The sequence below is a fragment of the Thamnophis sirtalis genome, unplaced genomic scaffold, assembly GCF_051295495.1.
Source record: "Thamnophis sirtalis isolate CommonGarterSnake01/CBP01778 unplaced genomic scaffold, rThaSir2_p1.2 scaffold_2, whole genome shotgun sequence".
Lineage (NCBI taxonomy): Eukaryota > Metazoa > Chordata > Lepidosauria > Squamata > Natricidae > Thamnophis > Thamnophis sirtalis.
In genome coordinates, this window is record NW_028261382.1 from 45,580,959 (window position 1) to 45,601,294 (window position 20,336).

The 20,336-nt window shown below is 46.6% G+C and overlaps 1 protein-coding gene across 1 annotated transcript in view; it reads left to right on the forward strand.

Annotated features, from left to right (window-relative positions):
- The window catches only part of PELI3 (pellino E3 ubiquitin protein ligase family member 3), an 18,079-nt gene extending 795 nt beyond the window's left edge, over positions 1 to 17,284 (forward strand). The window contains exons 2-7 of the mRNA XM_087703717.1: positions 7,121 to 7,297; positions 9,527 to 9,656; positions 10,287 to 10,388; positions 12,619 to 12,816; positions 15,085 to 15,273; positions 16,155 to 17,284. Coding sequence (XP_087559843.1) covers positions 7,146 to 7,297; positions 9,527 to 9,656; positions 10,287 to 10,388; positions 12,619 to 12,816; positions 15,085 to 15,273; positions 16,155 to 16,721 — 1,338 coding nt within the window. The 5' untranslated portion in view covers positions 7,121 to 7,145 and the 3' untranslated portion in view covers positions 16,722 to 17,284. The remainder of the gene's footprint in view (positions 1 to 7,120; positions 7,298 to 9,526; positions 9,657 to 10,286; positions 10,389 to 12,618; positions 12,817 to 15,084; positions 15,274 to 16,154) is intronic.
- Positions 17,285 to 20,336: the final 3,052 nt, after the last annotated feature.

Here is a 20,336-nt window from a genome sequence, read left to right on the forward strand (position 1 = left end):
GATTTGTCAATGTTTACCTCTGGGGTTGGAAGGACAGGAAACCCAACACCTGGATTTTTGGTTCCCCAATTGCAGCCCCCTTTCCTCCCTATCCCCATAGCCCCCCCCAAAAATAAACCCCAAATGGTTCCCTCTTAGAAGCACCGCTGGCTGCGTTCACACAACCTACGTAACTCGGCTTAGAACCGTCCATTTTCTGGCTCGCAAAAAAAGACCACCGCCTTGGGCTCAAACCACACCAGGTTTGGGGTTGCCAAATCCCCTTCTTTGACCCGTCTGGTTGTGTGAACACACCTGTTTACGGGGTCGCCTGACCCCCTCGGTCAAGGGACGTGGTGAGGTCATCCAGACGGATTCCGAAACTGGGATAATAAACATTGCTGGCTAGCGGATCAGCCATCTCAGGTCTGATCCCCAGAATAGGTTGTTGATAACCACGTCACTTCTTAAACCTTAAGCCCACAAACTGGGTTTTCCCATCCATCTGTTGCCGGCGCCCTTCTCGTGTTTAAAAACTCCTTCCTGGTTTTAATTTTCTTTTAATTTTGGGGTGTGAAACGGACTGATCTTTGCTTCCCCCTCCCCCCCAACCCCAGCAGCTGTTTCTGTGTTTCTTTGACTTCCTCCAATGGCTTTACCTGTTGGTCTTCCATCCAAATGCTTAAACAGATTTGATTGATTGATTTTCCCCCAAGCCACAAAGCCAACTGAGGGGCAAGAGGATTCTGCTTTCTTTCCTTTACAGGAAGGACCCAGGTTCTTTCTGGAAGCTTACAGGATACTTGGAAATATATTCTGCACATGCTCTAGGGCACTTTTATTTTTGGGGTTACTTGATCATGTGGTTGGTTGGTTGGTTAGGTGTCACTGAGTCTTTGTTGATTCTTAAGTGACTACGTAGATAGATTTCATCCAGGAATTTTAATCTGTACATCCATGCAAACTTAACCTTTCTCTGTTTAAATTATAAAGTTCCAGCTCCTTTTGCTAATGTAGACAATGTTTTTAAAAGTCCTTTAGGGCAAACATTTCTGGACAGTTGCATCAGGTGTGTGTGTGTGTGTGTGTGTGTGTGTGTGTGTGTGTGTGTGTGTGTTTGTATAAGTATATGTATACGTGTGTATGTATATATATAAACATATCTATATCTATCTATCTATCTATCTATCTATCTATATACACACACACACACACACACACATACATATACATAGAAATATACACACAAACAAACACACACACACACAATCAGCACAAACTGCAGATGAGAAGCTACACAATATGAACTTTTTGTATATAAACAGTCCGTATTGTAGAGCTTCTCGTGTTTGTGTGTGTGTGTGTATACACATGCATATATAAGGTGTATTTTTGCAGACCCGTATTGCATAGCTTCTCGTGTGCAGATTGTGAGTGTGTGTTTGTGTGTATGCACACATCTATAAAAGGAGTATTTTTGCAGTATTGAATAGCTTCTCATGTGCAGATTGTGTGTGTGTTTGTATGTATGCACACATCTATAAAAGGTATATTTTTGCAGTATTGTATAGCTTCTCGTGTGCAGATTGTGTGTGTGTTTGTGTGAATACACACATCTATAAAAGGAGTATTTTTGCAGTATTGAATAGCTTCTCATGTGCAGATTGTGTGTGTTTGTGTGTATACACACATCTATAAAAGGAGTATTTTTGCAGTATTGTATAGCTTCTTGTGTGCAGATTGTGTGTGTGTTTGTGTCTATGCACACATCTATAAAAGGTGTATTTTTGCAATATTGTATAGCTTCTCATGTGCAGATTGTGTGTATACACACATCTATAAAAGGAGTATTTTTGCAATATTGTATAGCTTCTCATGTGCAGATTGTGTGAGTGCGTGTGTGCATATATATACATATACACACACACATCTATAAAAGGTGTATATTTTTGCAGTCTGTATTGCATAGCTTCTTGTGTACAGATTGTGGCCTGGTGTTGTTGTTAGCACTGCTGTACGGAGGGCAGAAAGGCAGCAGTTTGAAATCAAAGAAAAAAATCATTGTTATGTTTTGGCTTCGTTCTTTTGTGTGACAGTTTGGAAAGAGTTGGGGGCTTGAAGGAACTTTTAAAATTGGAAGTTATAATGCAAACAGGAGAACAGGCTTGTGTGCCGCTGGTTTCATATTCCTTTCTGATCCCTTCTTGGCTGCATTCACACAACACCCTAAACCCACATCCTGGCCCATGTCATCTTAAGGTAGCTTATCACAGCACGCAGGCGTGCCGTGGGTTTCTTTGTAGTGGGCCACGATATTTTTAATTGCTTTTTCATTTCATTTCTTGTTTCAATTAGGTATAACTTGTATAATCTGTATACGGTATCCTCGATTTACAACCACAATTGTCTCAACATTCTTGTCTCTAAGTGAGAGAGATGTTAAGTGAATTTGCCCCATTTTACGACCTTTTGGCCACGGTGGTTAAAGTGAATCGCTGCAGTTAAGTTAATATGGTGGTCGTTAAGTAAAACCAGCTTCCCATCAAACTATGCCTTAAAGATTGAAAAATACATACATAGGATTCATAATTTTCTAGGGTGGCCCAGAATTAATTTTTATTTTTTTTATTTATAATTGAATTTATACTGCCGCCTATTCGCCCATGGCAAATATTATAATATTATATCCAGTGTTGTAGATTCAGAAACCACGGGTTTAAAACTTATGCGAATTTAGCTTCTGTGGTTAGTTGATGCTGTAGTTAGTTTATAATCCCAAACGGGAATGCTAGATTAAATCCATAAACCACAGTTAAGTAAACTATTGGTAAATAGGTCACGATAATCTAACCAGCTTTCCTTTTTCCTTGTTTGGAAAAATATTAGAATATTAGAATGAATCCATCCCATACACACATATACATTGGATTCCCCAGATGGGTTGACATCATTTCCCAGAATTCTAAGCTGAACATTCTGGGGTTTGAAATCCACACATCTAGAAAGAGAGGTTTGTTTAAGCCCCCATTTAGAATTTAATAAATAATAAAAATGGATGGATGGATGGATGGATGGATGGACAAACAGACAGGAAGGAAAGAAGGAGAAAATGAGAGGGAGGGGGGAAAGAAAGAAGGAGGGAGGAGAAGAAGAAAAGAAAAAAGAAAGAGAGAGAGAGAAAGGAAGAAGGAAGGAACAGGAGAGAATGGGAGGGAAGGAGGAAGAAAAAGAAAGAAGGAAGCAAGGAAGAAAAAAGAAAGAAAGAAAGAAAGAAAGAAAGAAAGAAAGAAAGAAAGAAAGAAAGAAAGAAAGAAAGAAAGAATTAATTTGGAGTTTAGTCCTTTATAGCTTCTTCCTGTCCCTCTGGATCCAAAATAAATCTTAAAAATTTGACAGAGGGATTGCCACAATCTACCTTTCTTAAAAAAAAAAATAATCCCAAACTTCCAAATTCAATGTCTTAACTCCCCGTAAAACATTGAATTTGGAATTAAGTCTGCACAACTTTAATTAATCCCTGCCTCTTTCCTGCAAACTTTCCATATTCCTCCATCTCTTCTAGCAAATATTGAGAGTCTCCAGTGATGGGCCCAGGGGCACCACCGTAGAAATCCGCACAGGGCTACTCTATATTCCCTTCTGATATTTTTCATTTTTGAATAATTGTTTAATTTTGGTTTTTGTTTTAATTAAAAAAAAAACACCATCCTCTAGCCCTGTGGCTTTGGGCTCTCTCAACCTCAAAATTTCACTCCTTGTATCTTATATTTGGGGAACCAGCTTGTTCTCCCCCCCCCCCACAGTAGCCATTTTGTGACAGGGCCCACAAATATCCTCCTCCCACCCACCCCAAAGATTGGGGACCCTCCAATCGAGGGTTTATTAAAAATATTCTTTTCTCAGGAAAAAATAGCTTTACTTTTTAAAAGGAATAAGTTTAGCCTTTGAAATAATTGACCGTAAACCAGAATGGAGATTTCTCTCCAATCGATGATGATTAAAAAAAAAAAATCTAACATATTTTTTGGGGGGAGGTGGCTGGGGGGGGGGAGAATCTTTGCATCTTTGCAACCCAGGTTTGTTATTCTTGCAATTGTTGGCAGGACCAATTTTCCCAAGATTTAAGGAAAGGCCCAGATTACCAATCCCGTGATCTGTTAAAAAAAATCAAATCCTAAAGTAATCAAGAACAAACTCAGTTCAGAAGCCTAACAAGCCAACAATGGAGGTTTGGTCTTTGTGGTTGTTTTGTTTAAATAAACAACTAAATAAAATCGGCGAGACAGATGCTGATTTTTCTTCTTCTTCTCTCTCTCTCTCTATTCTGCAATCTGTGCAGGAAAATTTGAGTGATTTAAGATTACCGAGCTGGTACAAAGCCATTTCGTGCCCGCCTGTTCTCTGTTGTGTTAGTGGGGGAGGAAATGCCAAAAGTGTGGCCTTTTGCAAAATCCTCATTCTGTTCTCTGAGGTTTGGGGGAGTCACAAGACTCGAGGAGGGGGAGGAACACAAATAAACCCCCAAACATCCAGGTTCAAATTCTCGGGCTTTTGTTTGTGTGAATGCAACTGTGAGATCTGTTTAGGCCACGTTGCGAATGCAGGAAAAACAGGATCCAGGTTTGGGTTAAAACTAAAAACCCAAGATCCGGAACAGGAGGTGATTGAATTTTTATTTTATTTTTTTTAATTTTATTTTTTATATATATATATATCTGGGAAGCCTCGACAGCTTCCTTTTCTGGTGGGTACCAGGATGGGAAAAAAGAGGATGTTGCCTTGGCAACAGAGAGGCATTCAATATCTGAGATGCTGCCGTAGTAACAGCACGGAGGTAGTTTAGGGCTGTCGCCATGGCAACTTTCGGGACTGGGAAGAACCCTTTGAAACCGGGAGATGCTAAATGTGTTTACAATCCTTAGAGGGGAGGGGGGATAGGCAAAAAGAAAAAAAGAAAAATTCGCGCAACAACAAAGCCATGCACACAAGAGAGGAATCGCTGGCGGATGAGATGGCGCTCGGTCTCCATCCGCTTCCGAGCATGTCCAACGCACCGAGTTAGGCTGGGCTCGCTCTCTGAATCCCAGGGAGTCCATTCCTCTCCAGCTCTTTGACTTACGACCACAGTTGGTTTCAGTTGCTAAATGAGGCGGTTCTTTTAAGGCAGCCGTGCCTGATTTTATGGGTTGGATTTTTTTTTGGGACGCGAGTTGCTCTGGCTGTGTGGAGAATCAAGCCAAGGTTAGGGTTAGCAACGATTTGGCTTGTCGGAGGGGAAGGATCGACGCAGCAACCGTTGTAAATACACCCAGGTTGCCGAGGGTCCCGAATGTTGATCTTGTGACTGTGGGGGGGGGGGGACGCCACGGCAGTTATAAGAGCGAGGATTGGGGGTAAGTCACTTTTTTGTTTCATTTAATGGTGGTTAAATGGGTGTTTTGTAAGCTGAAGGATGATTGGAAAGTGTTTCTGGATTGAAAAACTTACCCGGGGTTTTTTGCATTCAGACGCTGGAAAAATGCCAGAGGGCATCTAGGTGGGGATAAGACCCGAGTTCAAATCCTCCCACGGCTATGGAAATCCCTGGGAGGATTCTGGGGCAATACCCTCCCTCTTGGCCTACCTTCCAGGAGTGTTGTTGTGTAAGGAGAGGGGGGGAATCTACATCTTGTGCTGTGCTAAGATAGAAGTGCATAGGATCTTAAAAAAAAGATTTAACTTGGCTATATAATCTTGAATTGCTAAACCAGGCCAAACTTGGTTAACATTTGGATGGAAGACCAACAGAAAAAGCAGACCTCAAAGCCCAAAAGAGAACAATGAATCAGTGGAACAGAAGTTGCCTCCAGAAGTTGTGAATACTCCAACACTGGAAGTTTTTAAGATGATGTTGGATATCCATTTGTCTGAAGTGGTGTAGAGTTTCCTGCCTGAGCAGGGGGTTGGACTAGAAGACCTCCAAGGTCCCTTCCAACTCTGTTATTCTATTCTATTCTATTCTATTCTAGTCTATTCTTTATTCTGATATCCTATCCTATTCTTTATTCTGATATTCTATTCTTTATTCTGATATTCTATTCTTTATTCTGTTATTCTATTCTATTCTATTCTATTCTTTATTCTGATATCCTATCCTATCCTATTCTTTATTCTGTTATTCTATTCTATTCTATTTTACTCTACTCTACTCTACTCCATTCCATTCCATTCATATTTTCTATCCTATTCTATTCTGTTCTATTCTATTTATTCTGTTATTCTATTCTAGTCTAGTCTAGTCTTTATTCTGATATTCTATTCTATTCTTTATTCTGTTATTCTATTCTATTCTTTATTCTGATATCTATCTTATCCTATTCTTTATTCTGTTTATTCTATTCTATTCTATTCTATTCTATTCTATTCTACTCCACTCCACTCCATTCATATTTTCTATCCTATTCTGTTCTATTCTATTCTATTCTTTATTCTGTTATTCTATTCTATTCTATTCTATTCTATTCTATTCTATTCTATTCTATTGTACTCTACTCTACTCTACTCCAGTCCACTCCACTCCACTCCACTCCACTTCATTCATATTTTCTGTTCTATTCTATTCTATTCTATTCTATTCTATTCTATTCTATTCTATTCTATTCTATTCTAAGACAGTGGCAAACTGTCCAAGTCAGTTATTTCTCAAATCTTGGCAGCTTGAAGATGGGTGGACTTCAACTCCCAGATTTCATAGGGTAGATGGCTGGGGAATTCTGGGAATTGAAGTCCAACCATCTTAAAAGCTGTTAAGCAATCCATCCAGATTGTTCCCTGGAGCCGATCCAGATCGGCTTTCAATCTTCAGAATAACCAGAACTCAATTAGGAATCCATTACTTAAAACCTTACAAAGATAAACAATGCGTGATCGCCGAATCTACTTTGTGGGATTGGCTACAGAGATAGCTTGCAAGCCATGCGTTGTTAAACGTCGCTTTTCTTCAATCCTTTTTTTTTGGGGGGGGGGTCATTTCTCCGTACCAAACTGCACATTTGCAAAACTCCCAATGGCCCCAAGTATTCAAGCCCCAAAATGTTTTGTTGCCCCCCCAGACACCACCACCCCCAGGACCTCTAATTGAAATACCTGCATTCTCCTCCAGGTTCACACAACCCTGTATTCCTAGGATGGTGCTTGAAGGAAGCGCTGAAGCTGTGAGTTCTCATCCTCTAACTCTGCGCCGGACCTGTGCCCAAAATGGGCGATTTTACCCTTCGGCGGGGGACAGCCTTCTGTTAACCAAAAAGCCCGTGAAGTACGGGGAATTGATTGTTCTCGGGTAAGTAAGTTAAACCATATTTTTTTTCTAGGTTTATTTCAAGTGTTAGGTATGGATTGAGGGTAAAGCGAATGGTTGCAGGAACTGGGGAGAGGTGTGTTATGGCCCGCCAGCAGAGGTGGTGGCAGATTCAGACAGTGAGGAGGGTTGGGGAGGAACCTGGGCCAGTCCTGGAGTCTGGGGAAGGCTCTGAGGAGGTCTCTGTGTCGGAGGCAGAGAGGGGGCCAGGGCCGTCTGACAGTTATCAGCTGCCTTCAGAGTCAGACATCAGTGAGGCAGAAGAACAGCTGGAGCCTGTTCCCAGTGTGCGCATGCGCAGAGTTGCCAGACAAAGGAAACAACTAAAGAACAGGGGTCAACTTGGGAGTAAGGCCACAGGTGGACGGTGAATGGCCCCTTGTGAAGTACCCGTGGTTCGTCCATGAGGCCAATGTTGAGAAAAGACACAGACACGAGCTTTCTCGGGATGGAGCAACCCAGATTGGGGTCTGGGACCCCCTTTTATTGAGATAGGACAAAGGCAGGAGGAAATCAGCATATGATTTAAGACAGCCTGTCAAACTACAATTGCTAATCTACTGCTCAGGGAAGTTCTGTCTATATATGGTCAAATCCTGCGCGTCGTTGGGTAAGGCACATCTAGAGTGAACTATCAGGATGTTATGTTATGAACTATCAGGATGTTATGGAGTTTGTTTTTTCCTGTGTGGTTCAGCGTGGCTGCGCATGCCCTGTTATGCACTGGGCCATGGGTGACCGCCACACCTACACAAGGAGTCATATGACAACAGCCCCTCCCATAGGGAATAAAAGAAGAGCAAAAGGGGAGTGGAGTTTGCAGGAGTTCCATTCATTAGAGTGAAGATCTGTTCCTGGCTTCTTGCCAGGTAATTGCTGCTACAGCGTGGCGTTTAAAATATATCAGCCTGGCAGCTCTCCCAGCCTGATAAAGGCCTGCAGTTGTGAAATCTCATGAAAGACTGTCGGCCGGGACTTTGCTGAAGAGGAATTCCCTCTAACCTAAATAAAAGAGGTTTTATCGAGATGAGGAGTCGGCATCATGATCTTGGGAAGCCTAGATCAGAACAGATATCCAACCTAACGAAGAGAAGGACTAGGGGGCGTGATGATAACAGTGTTTAAATATTTGAGGGGCTGCCTCAAAGAAGAGGGGGTCAACTTATTTTCCAAAGCACCTGAGGGTAAAACAAGAAGCAATGGGTGGAAACTAATCAAGGAGAGAAGCAACTTAGAACTAAGGTGAAATTTCCTGGCGGTGAGAACAATTAAACAGTAGAGCCACTTGTCTCCAGAAGTGGTGGATATTCCATCACTGGAGGTTTTTAAGAAGAGACTGGAGAGCCATTTGTCTCAAATGGTATATAGCAGTGGTCTCCAACCTTGGCAACTTTAAGACTTGTGGACTTCAACTCCCAGAGTTCTTCAGCCAGCAAACTCTGGGAATTGAAGTCCACAAGTCTTAAAGTTGCCAAGGTTGGAGACCACTGCTATATAGGGTCTCCCAATTGAGCAGGGGGCTGGACTAGAAGACCTCCAAAGTCCCTTCCAACTTGTTTTCTATAGGTTTCCAACACCATCACTTTGTCCTATTTGGGGCAGAGAGTGAGCAGAACTTTGCAAGCCAGTCTGGTTGGATTGCAAAAATTTTCAGGCACTAAACCGGTAGTAATGCTGGCAGGAAGCCACACACACACACACACACACACACACACACACACACCGGTCACCACACTACAAAACAGATGTTGAAACTCTAGAAAAAGTGCAGAAAAGAAGAACCAGGATGATGAGGGGACTGGAGGCTAAAACCTATGATGAACAGTTGCAGGAACTGGGCCTGGCTAGTCTAGGGAAGAGAAGGACCAGGGGAGACAGGAGAGCATCTTCCAATATTTGAGGGGCTGCCACAGAGAGGAGGAAGGGGGTCAAGCTATTTTCCAAAGCACCAGACAAAGAATAATGGATGGAAACTGACCAAGGAGAGATTCAACCTGGAAATAAAGAGGAATTTCCTGACAGGGAGAACAATCAATTCACAGAACAGAAGTTGCCTTCGGAAGTTGTGGTAGCTTCATCTCTGGAGGCTTTCAAGAAGAGACTGGACTGCCCTCTGTCAGAAATGGTGTAGGGTCTCCTGCTTGGATGGATAGGGGTTGGACTTGATGACCTCCAAGGTCCCTTCCAACGCTGTTATTCTGTTAAACGCAGGTACAATGGGTCTCTGGCTAACGGAGACAAAGGCCGTCACCGCAGCCGGCTGGCCCTCTACAAGCGACCCAAAGCCAACGGTGTGAAACCGGACGTCATCCACCATATCTCCACGCCACTGATGTCCAAAGTAAGTCAAGCCACCGACCGTGGTTGCAGAAATGCCCCTCCTTCCACCACCACCACCCAGCCAATGGTCTATTTAAACCTCAGGCTGTGTGTAAAGAGAGATTCTGAGCATGGGCAAAGTGCCTTCCCTGCCCCATTCACCACCACCACCAATTGCTCCAAATGGGGAAACGTAGTCAAAATTACAGTTAGTCCTCGACTTATAACCATTCATTTAGCGACCATTCAGAGTGACAACAGCACCGGGAAAAGAGACGGCTGTTTTTCCACACTTACGACCGCTACAGCATCACGTCACCAAAATTCAGGCGCTTGGCAACTGGTTCCTGCTTAATGACGGCTGCAGAGCCGTGGGGTCACGTGATTCCCCTCATGCGACCTTTTGATAAACCAGGTCAGTGGGGGGAGCCAGGTTCACTTAGCGACAGGCCGACTCATTTAACGCCTGCCGCAATTGACTGAACCGCCATGGCAAGCCATAAAATGGGACAAAACACACTTCAGTAATGCCTTACTTAGCAACAGAAATGCCGGGCTCAATTGCCCTTGTAACTCTGAACGGTCACTAAATGAACCGTCATAAGTCTCAAGTTGTAAACGAAGTATTGTAACTACTTGTCTGGTCCTACAGGCGCTGAGCGACCGAGGTCAACACAGCATCTCCTACACGCTTTCCCGAAGCCATTCGGTCATTGTCGAATATACTCAAGATGGCGAGACGGACATGTTCCAGGTATTTATCAGGTCCGGGGGAGGGAGGGAACATGCTGTGGGCTGTTGACCGCTGGCCCCTCCAGCAGCAGAATCAGAGGAGGAGGAGGAGGAGGAGGCATGGGGGTCAGGATCAGCATCAAGGCAACGTGAGAACTCCAAGGGGGAAGCGGGAATTGAACTGGTAGAGAGAGAGAGGGGAGGGAGGGAGGGAGAGAGAGAAAGACCGAGAGAGAGACTGAGAGAGACTGAGAGAGACGGACAGAGACAGGCAGAGAGACAGAGAGACAGAGAAAGACAGAGAGAGACAGAGAGAGAGACTGAGAGAGACAGAGGGAGAGACAGAGGGAGACAGAGAGAGAGAGAAAGACCGAGAGAGACAGACAGAGAGAGACAGAGAAAGACTGAGAGAGACTGAGAGAGAGACAGAGAGAGAGACAGAGGGAGACAGAGAGAGAGAGAGAGAAAGACTGAGAGAGACAGACAGACAGAAAGACTAAGAGAGAGACTGAGAGAGAGAGAGACAGAGACAGAGAGAGAGAGAGAAAGACTGAGAGAGAGAGAGAGAGAGAAAGACCGAGAGAGAGACAGACAGAGACAGAGAAAGACTGAGGGAGAGACAGAGACAGAAAGAGAGACAGAGGGAGATAGAGAGAGAGAAAGACCGAGAGAGAGCCAGAGACAGAGAAAGACTGAGAGACTGAGAGAGAGAGAGACAGAGAGAGACAGAGAGAGACAGAGACAGAGAGAGAGAGTGAGAGAAAGACTGAGAGAGAGAGAGACAGAGAAAGACAGAGAGAGAGACAGAGAGAGAGAGAGACAGAGAGAGACAGAGACAGAGAGAGAGACAGAGGGAGACAGAGAGAGAGAGAGAGAAAGACCGAGAGAGAGACAGACAGAGAGACAGAGAAAGACTGAGAGAGAGAGACAGAGAGACAGAGACAGAGAGAGAGACACAGAGAGAGAGAGACAGAGGGAGACAGAGAGAGAGAAAGAGAGAGAGAGAGAGAGAGAGAGAGGCAGGCAGAGACTGGGTTGTCCGTCAGCCCTCAGATGGAGAGTCAACAGCCCCCAGGTGGCTGAGGAGGAAGAGGAGGAACAGCTGGGTCCAGTGTCTGACGCACAGATGGGCAAAAGGCAGAGGAGAGGAGAGCAGTGGAAATCTATGGGCCGGTCCTTGGGCTGGAAGAGCAACCACTGCTAGCAAAACTCCACCTTAGCTCTGGCGATAAAAGGCAGAGGGCGGAGATGAATAGATGTGGCAGGCAACTATTCATCTCTCGGATGGACGGACTTGTTAGCCCGCGTTGAGAGAGAAACTTTTTGCCGCGGCTGCTGGCGCTCCTAATAGAGGAATCTTTGAGTTAACTTCAGAGGGTTTGTTGTGTATGGGGAGCTGGGTCAGAACAGAACACCTTTGCTGGGCCTCCAGAGATGACATCATGGGGAGCTGTTTAGCCCCTGTAAAAGGCAAATTTGGGTGGGTGGGTGGGTGTGACTCACAGTACTGCGGCCATTGGTTAAGTGGTTAAAGGAGCTGGGCTTGTCAAGACCCGATTGCCACATCATGGGACGAGCTCCCATCCTCCCCTCAGCTTCTGCCAACCTACTATGCCAATGCGAGTAGATAAATAGGTATCACTTCGGTGGGAAAGTCAGAAAATGCTCAATTGTGCTCTTAAGTCGAGAACTACCTGTACGCTGGCCAGAGACACCGAAATAATTTAAAAACAGTGATTTAAAAAACCCATCTTAGATTAACCGCTGAAGATAAAAGTAAAGGTTCCCCTCGCACATATGTGCCAGTTGTTCCCGACTCTAGGGGGCGCTGCTAATCTCCGTTTCAAAGCCGAAGAGCCAGCGCTGCCCGAAGACGTCTCCGTCGTCATGTGGCTGGCATGACTAAATGCCGAAGGCACACGGAACGCTGTTACCTTCCCACCAAAGGTGGTTCCTATTTTTCTACTTGCATTTTTTACCTGCTTTCGAACTGCTCGGTTGGCAGAAGCTGGGACAAGGAACGGGAGCTCACTCTGTTATGCGGCGCTAGGGATTCGAACCGCCGAACTTTCTGATCGACATTGATCAGAAAGAAATGGACATTGATTGACCGTTAGAGAAAAATAAAACCAGTGTTTTGGAAAGAAGGGAAAAAATGTCCGCTTTGTGATAAAAGGAAAAACGTTCGTTTCTTGTTAAAATTTTGGCCGCTGACTTGAGTCTCCTCCTTCTCCTCATCTCTCTGTTCCCAGATCGGCCGCTCGACAGAGAGCATGATCGATTTTGTGGTGACTGACACCACGCCGGGCACAAACTCATCCGTGGATGGGCAGACAGCCCAAAGTACTATCTCCCGCTTTGCTTGCCGGGTCATTTGCGAGAGAAATCCTCCGTATACGGCCCGGATTTACGCCGCCGGTTTCGACGCTTCCCGCAACATTTTCCTTGGAGTGAGTGAGTCACCAAGCAGCCTTTGTGTGCGTATGCGTGTGTACAGATAGTCCTCGACTTACAACAGTTAGTGACCGTCCAAAGTTACAACGGCACTGGAAATAGTCACTTAAGTGTTCCGACCTAGGCTTCCTGGGAAAGCATAAATCGCAACCTGAGTCCTCTAAACCTTCTTTTATTTATATGGCTGTAAATTATGGTCATTCACAGTCCGCAAGGCTTCACAAACAGCCTGTGAAGATTCTGACAGATGTCTGCTCGAGTTGCCGCAGTCTTTGAGGGGAATGTTGATAAACACCCACCTTATCTCCCTGGGAATGCTGCCAGGGAGCTAATTGCCAAATGCCAAACTTAGCACAGAGTCAAACATAACTTTTCCAAGCTTGAACCGACCAAATGAACTAATTGCTTCCTGCAAAAACTCACATCCCGTTCGCTCCTCTTTTATGTCTTATGGGAGGGGTCATTCATCTCCAAGCCTTACCCCCAAGTCGACCCTGTTTTCTTAATTGTCCTTGCCTTCTGGCAGCTCTGCGCACACGTACACTGGGAACAGGCTCCTGTTGTTCTTCTGCCTCGCTGATATCAGAGGCAGCAAATAACCCAAATCCAGATGCTTGGCCACTGGTTCATTTTTATGACGGTTGCAGAGTCCCTCTGCGCGCGCGGGGGGGGGGAGAAGTCACGTGATTCCCCCTTCCGTGACCTTCTGAGAAGCAAAGTCAACGGGGGAGCCAGATTCACTTAACAACTGAACTACTAACTTATCATACTGCAGTGATTCACTGAACCACGGTGGCACATGAGTTTTGCCCCGTTTTACGGACTTCCTTGCTGCGGTCGTTAAGGGAGTAGCCGCATGGTTTAGTAACATGGTTGTGAAGTGAATCTGAACTTCTTTATTGACGTTGCTTGTCAAATGGTCGCAAAAGGGGATCATGTGACACACACACACCCCACCCGGGACACTGCAACTGTCCTAACTACGAAGCTTTTGCCCAATGTCTGAGTTTTGATCACGTGATGCGGCCATAGTTGTAAGTGTGAAAAACGGTCATGTCACTTTTTGCCAGTCCCATTGTAACTTTGAGTGGTTGCTAAATGAACTGTTGTGCTATCAGGACTAGCTGTATTTTTTCAGGGACCCAATGGGGCACAGCCACTTTTGCAACTGGGCAGCAACTCGTTTGAAACCCAAAGAGTCTCTCACCGATGGCCATGAGAATGTTTGAATGTGTGTGGTAACTTCCTACCGTTGCTAAACGAACAGTTGTAACTCAAGGATAGAGCAGTGATTGCTAACCTTTTTTGTCATTGCATGCTATAATGCAATGTACGTGCAACAACACCCACCCACCCATGTACCCCGCCTCCCTGCACATGTGCGCCTCCCCTGCGCTCTCCCCCCATGCATGCACACATGAGTTCCCCACCCTCAATTTTGAGCCCAGTAGGCCTCCCTGCAGCCTCTGGGGAGAAAAAGCACGACCCCCCCCCCCGTGTGCATATGCATGCACCCCCTCCGCAATTTGTTTTGGGCCCATTAGGACTCCCTGCAACCTCTTGGGAGCAGAAATGGGGAGCGGGGGCATGCACCACATGTCCCACGTCCCATTTGGGCCTCGTGGGATTTCCTGCACTCACCTGGGAGCAACCCCCCCCCACCTTCCCCCCCCGTATGTGCATAAGCCCCCTCCGTGCCCCATTTTGGGCCTAGTAGGACCTCTGGAGCCTCCTGGGAGCAAAAACGTCCACCGCCTGCCTCCCCGTATGTGCATACACCTCCTCCGTGCCCCATTTTGGGCCTAGTAGGACCTCTGCAGCCTCCTGGGAGCAAAATCGTTCCTGTTCCCACGCACATGCGTGAACGCCCTCCCGCCCCGCCCTGCTTTTGGGTGTAGACCTCCCTTCAGGCTCCCTTTAGCCTTCTTAAAGCAAAAACGCGGCGTGCTGCACATATACCCCATGCTCCCCCTGCCCCCCCCCACGCCTGCGTGAATGTCTCCCACATGCGCCCCCCCCCCATGCATGGCAGAGACCCGAAAATCAGGTGGCCAGCGGGAGGCATGTGTGGTGGAGCTGAGCTGGGGCGACAGCTGACGTGCCCACTGAGAGGGCTCTGTGTGCCACCTTCGCCACAGGTTCGCCCTAACGGACCTAGATTCTGGTTGTCTTTGACTCGAGTAGGTTTGAGTGAGGAGCAGGTGGGGCATTTGACTAACCGGGACCTTAAAACCAAACTTCAGCGCCGCATCTCTCGTTGGCAGGAGAGAGCTGCGAAATGGAGGACTCCCGACGGGCTCATGGATGGCTTGACCACGAACGGCGTGCTTGTGATGCACCCCAGCGGCGGTTTCAGCGAAGACTCCACCCCGGGAGTCTGGCGGGAGATCTCGGTCTGCGGGAACGTCTACGCTCTGCGAGACAGTCGCTCGGCGCAACAGCGGGGAAAGCTGGTAGGTTGGCAACTCCAATGGATAAGCGTGGATTACAAGTCAAGATTTATAAGGCAGGAGAAAGAGGAGATTTAGGAGTGCAAAGAGCAAGAAAGATAATTAGGGGACTGGAGACTATACCGTGTTTCCCTGAAAATAAGACAGGGTCTTATTTTCTTTTGACCCCCCCCCCCGAAATAAGTGCTTGGCCTTGTTTTTGGGGAGGTCTTATTATTTTTGAGGTGCAGGAGGCGGCAAGTGGGGTCACCTCTTGGCTGCTGCTGCATTGCAATATTTTCGGGGAGGTCTTATTTTCGGGAAAACAGGGTAGATTATACAAAAGAAAGTGGCAGGAATTGGGCAGTTTAGTGAAAAGAAGGACTAGGGGTGACATGATAGCAATCTTCCAATATTTGAGTGGCTGCCCCAAAGAAGAGGGGGTCAACCTATTCTCCAAAGCACCAGAAAGCAGGACAAGAAGCAATGGATGGAGACTAATCAAGGAGGGAAGCAACCTGGAACTAAGGAGAAATTTCCCAAAAGTGAGGACAATTAACCAGTGGAACGACTTGCCACCAGAAGTTGTGGGTGCTCCCATCACTGGAGGTTTTTAAGAAGAGATTGGATAACCATTTGTCTGAAGTGGTGTAGGGTTTCCTGCCTGAGTAGGGGGTTGGACTAGAAGACCTCCGAAATCCCTTCCAACTCTATTATTATTCTATTCTATTCTATTCCATTCCATTCCATTATTACATAACATTAACAATAGAGTTGGAAGGGACCTTGGAGGTCCTCTAGTCTTGTGATTTGTCTTTGCGCTGACAGCGCAAACATCTGGAATTCTTCAAGGCTTCCATTTTTCTGTTATTCGTCTCTTCTTTTCTCTTCTCCCTCCGTACCAGGTGGAAATGGAGTCCAACATTCTGGAGGACGGCTCCCTCATTGATCTCTGCGGGGCCACGCTCCTCTGGCGCACTTCGGAGGGCCTCCTGCGCACCCCAACTTTGCAACAGCTGGAGCTGCTGCGTCAAGAGGTCAACGCTGCCCGGCCTCAGTGCCCGGTGGGTTTCAGCACCCTGGCCTTCCCCAGCCTGGCCCAACGGGGCGTGGTGGAAAAACAGCAGCCCTGGGTCTACATCAACTGTGGCCACGTCCACGGTTTTCACAACTGGGGGTTCCGTAAAGAGAAGGGGGGGCTGGAGCGCGAGTGCCCCATGTGTCGGCGGCTGGGCCCTTACGTGCCTCTCTGGCTGGGCTGCGAGGCCGGGCTGTATCTGGACGCCGGACGCCCCACCCACGCCTTCTGCCCCTGCGGCCACGTTTGTTCCGCTAAGACTGTCCAGTATTGGTCGCAGATCCCGCTGCCGCACGGCACCCACGCCTTCCACGCCGCCTGTCCCTTCTGCGGCACCTGGCTGACCGGCCAGCAGGGTTTCGTCCGGCTCATTTTCCAGGGACCCCTCGACTGAGCGGGAGGGGGAAGCACGGCTCTCCCGCTGGAGGAAGACGGTTGGAGAACATACCACACCCTCCGTGGGCCGCCGTGGACCGCTCAATCTCGTCATTTTGATTGTACTGGACTTCTGCATCGGCCGGATGGCCATCGCATCTCTTCCCATCCAAGCATTTGGGGAGGGAGGGGGGTTGGATTCCAATTTGGGGAGACGGATTCTCCTTGGGCCGCCTCCCTGTCCTCGCCCCTCCCCATGACCCACCCAGTTGTTCCCTTCCCACCTAGAACCCGTCTCCGCGAAGCAGAGGTCCCCACCACGAGGGAACTATTGCCGGGTTTCCGAAACGGGAGTGCGTCATTTTGGGGGTCAGGGGCTACGAATGCCAGCCGATTATCTTCAAACAGGGTATGAATCGACAGAGGAAGCTCGAAACTTGAAATCCGTCGCTTGGGCATTGTAGGCGATCTGCACGTTGCTGCCGTTGCGATTTCTCGAACCCCAGTGTTAGGGTTGCCGTGTGAACCCAGCCTAGATCCGTGTTTGGATCGGTGGGGAGAGCCCAAAAGAGCTTTGCTGTTGCTAACACAGAGAGATATATATCCATTATACGGTGTGGGTCTCTTATTTACATACTGTCTCCCGCCTTTATTTTGTACAACTCAAGGTGGCATACATTGCTGTGGTTCGCCAGTGGATCTGGCAGCAGATTCGGACAGTGAGGAGGTTGGGGAGGAACCTGGGCCAGTCCTGGAGTCTGGGGAAGGCTCTGATGAGGGCTCTGTGTCGGAGGCAGAGAGGGAGCCATATGCCAGTTATCAGCTGCCTTCAGAGTCAGACATCAGTGAGGCTGGCGAACAGCTGGAGCCTGTTCCCAGTGTGCGCATGTGCAGAGCGGCCAGACGAAGGGAACAGTTAGAGAACAGGGGCCAACTTGGGAGGAAGGCTCCAGGGGGACGATGAATGGCCCCTCCCAGAGGAAATAAAAGAGAAGCGAAAGGGGAGGGGGCTTTTGCAGGAAACAATTCGTTTGTTTGTTCGTTCGTTTCAGGAGTGTGAAGATCTGTCCCTGAATCTCAGAGACCCTGTGCCCAGAGTCTTTCCTTGCACAGCCCCTCATTTGGGAAAATATTCACATGGCAGCTTTCCAAGCTAGATAAGGTCTGTGGTCATAAATACGCCTTTGAAAGACTGTTTGCCAGGCCTTTGCTGAATGTGAAGGAGAGGAATTCACATTTGTTTAACAAAGGGGTTTTTGTCGGGACCAGGACTCTGCCTCGGGCTTTTGGGGGAAGCCTGGATCAGGACATACATAAGGATCCTTCCTTGTACAGTCCCAACAACAACAACAACAACAACAACAACAACAACTGCAAGATGAATTGGGCTGAGAGAGAGAAAGATGGGCCCAAAGTCACTACACTGGTTTTTCATGCCTAAAACTCAGTGCAACACCTTCGTCACCCCATCAAAATGTCTCTATTTTAATCAGTTGAAATTTCGGGGTCTTCTCTGGGTCTAAATATAAAACCTTTGGATTCCTCTTCCAATTGAGAAAAACAAATTTTTTTTTTACTTTATAATGCGATGCTTCTCAGCCTCCATGACTTTAATATGTGTTGACTTCAACTCCCAGGATTATCCAGTAAACATGGTGCCTGAGGAATTCTGGGAGTTGAAGTCCTCCCACCTTAATCATCCTGGCTAGGGGATTCTGGGAGTTGAAGTCCACCCCTCTCAAAGCAAGCTGACTGGGGAATTCTGGGAGTTGAAGTACCCCTATCGTAAAGCAAGCTGACTGGGGAATTCTGGGAGTTGAAGTACGCCTATCGTAAAGCAAGCTGACGGGGGAATTCTGGGAGTTGAAGTGCACCCCTCTCAAAGCAAGCTGACTAGGGAATTCTGGGAGTTGAAGTACACCTATCTTAAAGCATGCTGGCTGGGGAATTCTGGGAGTTGAAGTCCTCCCACCTTAAAACATGCTGGTTGATGAATTCTGTAAATAGAAATCCATTCATCTTAAAGCTGCCAAGGTTGACAAACTCTGTTCTAATCTATTTCTCCACCAAAAAAAAGGACATTAGAAAGAAATTTGCATGTGTGGGGCCATGGTTTTCGTAATACTTCTTTGTGTTCCCGTAACATGCTTTTCCTGTTTTACGCTTCCAAATTAACCAGGTTTTTTTTAAAGCTGGTAAAACCGTTAAAATTATAACCTCAGCAAAGGAAGCTGTGCCTGCCCAACATAGGATATTACACACCCCAAAAGACTGGCGATTGAAACTAATGTGTGAACGCTTTGGTAAGGTTCCTTGGCTATTCTCCCCCAAGACTTCCTACATTATGAACCTCCACAGCAAAGAACCAGGGAAAATGCAACATGGATCTCGCCTGGGATTTAATGCAAAGAGCATCACCATCATCTCAAAGGGTGAAGATGGGATATAATCAAGATCACGTGAAGTACTAGTACTGCTTTATAAAGCCTTATTAAGATGACACTTGGAATATTGCATGCAGTTTTGGTCAGGTATTAGAAAAAAGATGTGGACACTGAAAAGAGGGAGAGAGGGGAAACAAAAGAGTAATGGATGGATGGATGGAAAGGAAAGAAAGGGAGGGAGGGAGGAAGAAATAAAAAAGGATGTAAGAAGGAAGGATCAGGAGACAACGGGAGGGAAGGAGGAAGAAAAATAAGGAAAGAAAGAAGTAAAGAGGGAAGGAGGAAAGAAGGAAGGAGAAAGTGAGGGAGGGAGGAATAGCAATAGCAATAGCAGTTAGACTTATATACCGCTTCATAGGGCTTTCAGCCCTTTCTAAGAGGTTTACAGAGTCAGCATATCGCCCCACACAGTCTGGGTCCTCATTTCACCCACCTCGGAAGGATGGAAGGCTGAGTCAACCTTGAGCCGGTGAGATTTGAACCGCTGAACTCCAGATAACAGTCAGCTGAAGTGGCCTGCAGTACTGCACCCTAACCACTGCGCCACCTCGGCTCTATAGGAAAGAAGGAAGGAGGGAAGAAAAGAAAAAGAAAGGCAGAAAGGATTAAGGAAAGAAGGAACAGGAGAGAATGGGAGGGAAGGAGGACGAAAAAGAAGGAAATAAAGAATGAAGGAAAGAAAGGGAAGGAGGAAGGATCGAAGGAGAGAATGAGGGAGGAAAGAAGGAAGGAGCAAAAGAAAGAAAAAGGGTATGAGAGAATGGGAGGGAGGGGGGAAAGAGGGAGGAAAAGAAAAAAAGGAGGAAGGAATGAAGGAAAGAATGGGAGGGAAGGAGGAAGAAAAAAGAGAAAGAAGGAGAGGGGAAAGAAGGAAGGAAAGAATGGGAGGGTGGAAGGAAGGAAAAGAGGGAAAGAAAAAGGGAAGGAGAAAATGAGGGAGGGAGGGAGGAAAGAAGGATGAAAAAAGAGGGAAAAGAAAAAGGATGAAGGAAGGAACAGGAGAAAATGGGAGGGAAGGAGGAAGAAAAAGAAGGAAAGCAAGAAAGGGAAAGAGGAAGGATTGAAGAAGAGAATGAGAGGGAGGGAGGAAAGAAGGAAGAAGGGAGCAAAAGAAAAAGAAAGGATATAAAGAGAAAGGATTCAAAGGAGAGAATGGGAGGAAGGGAGGAAAGAGGGAGGAAACGAGAAAA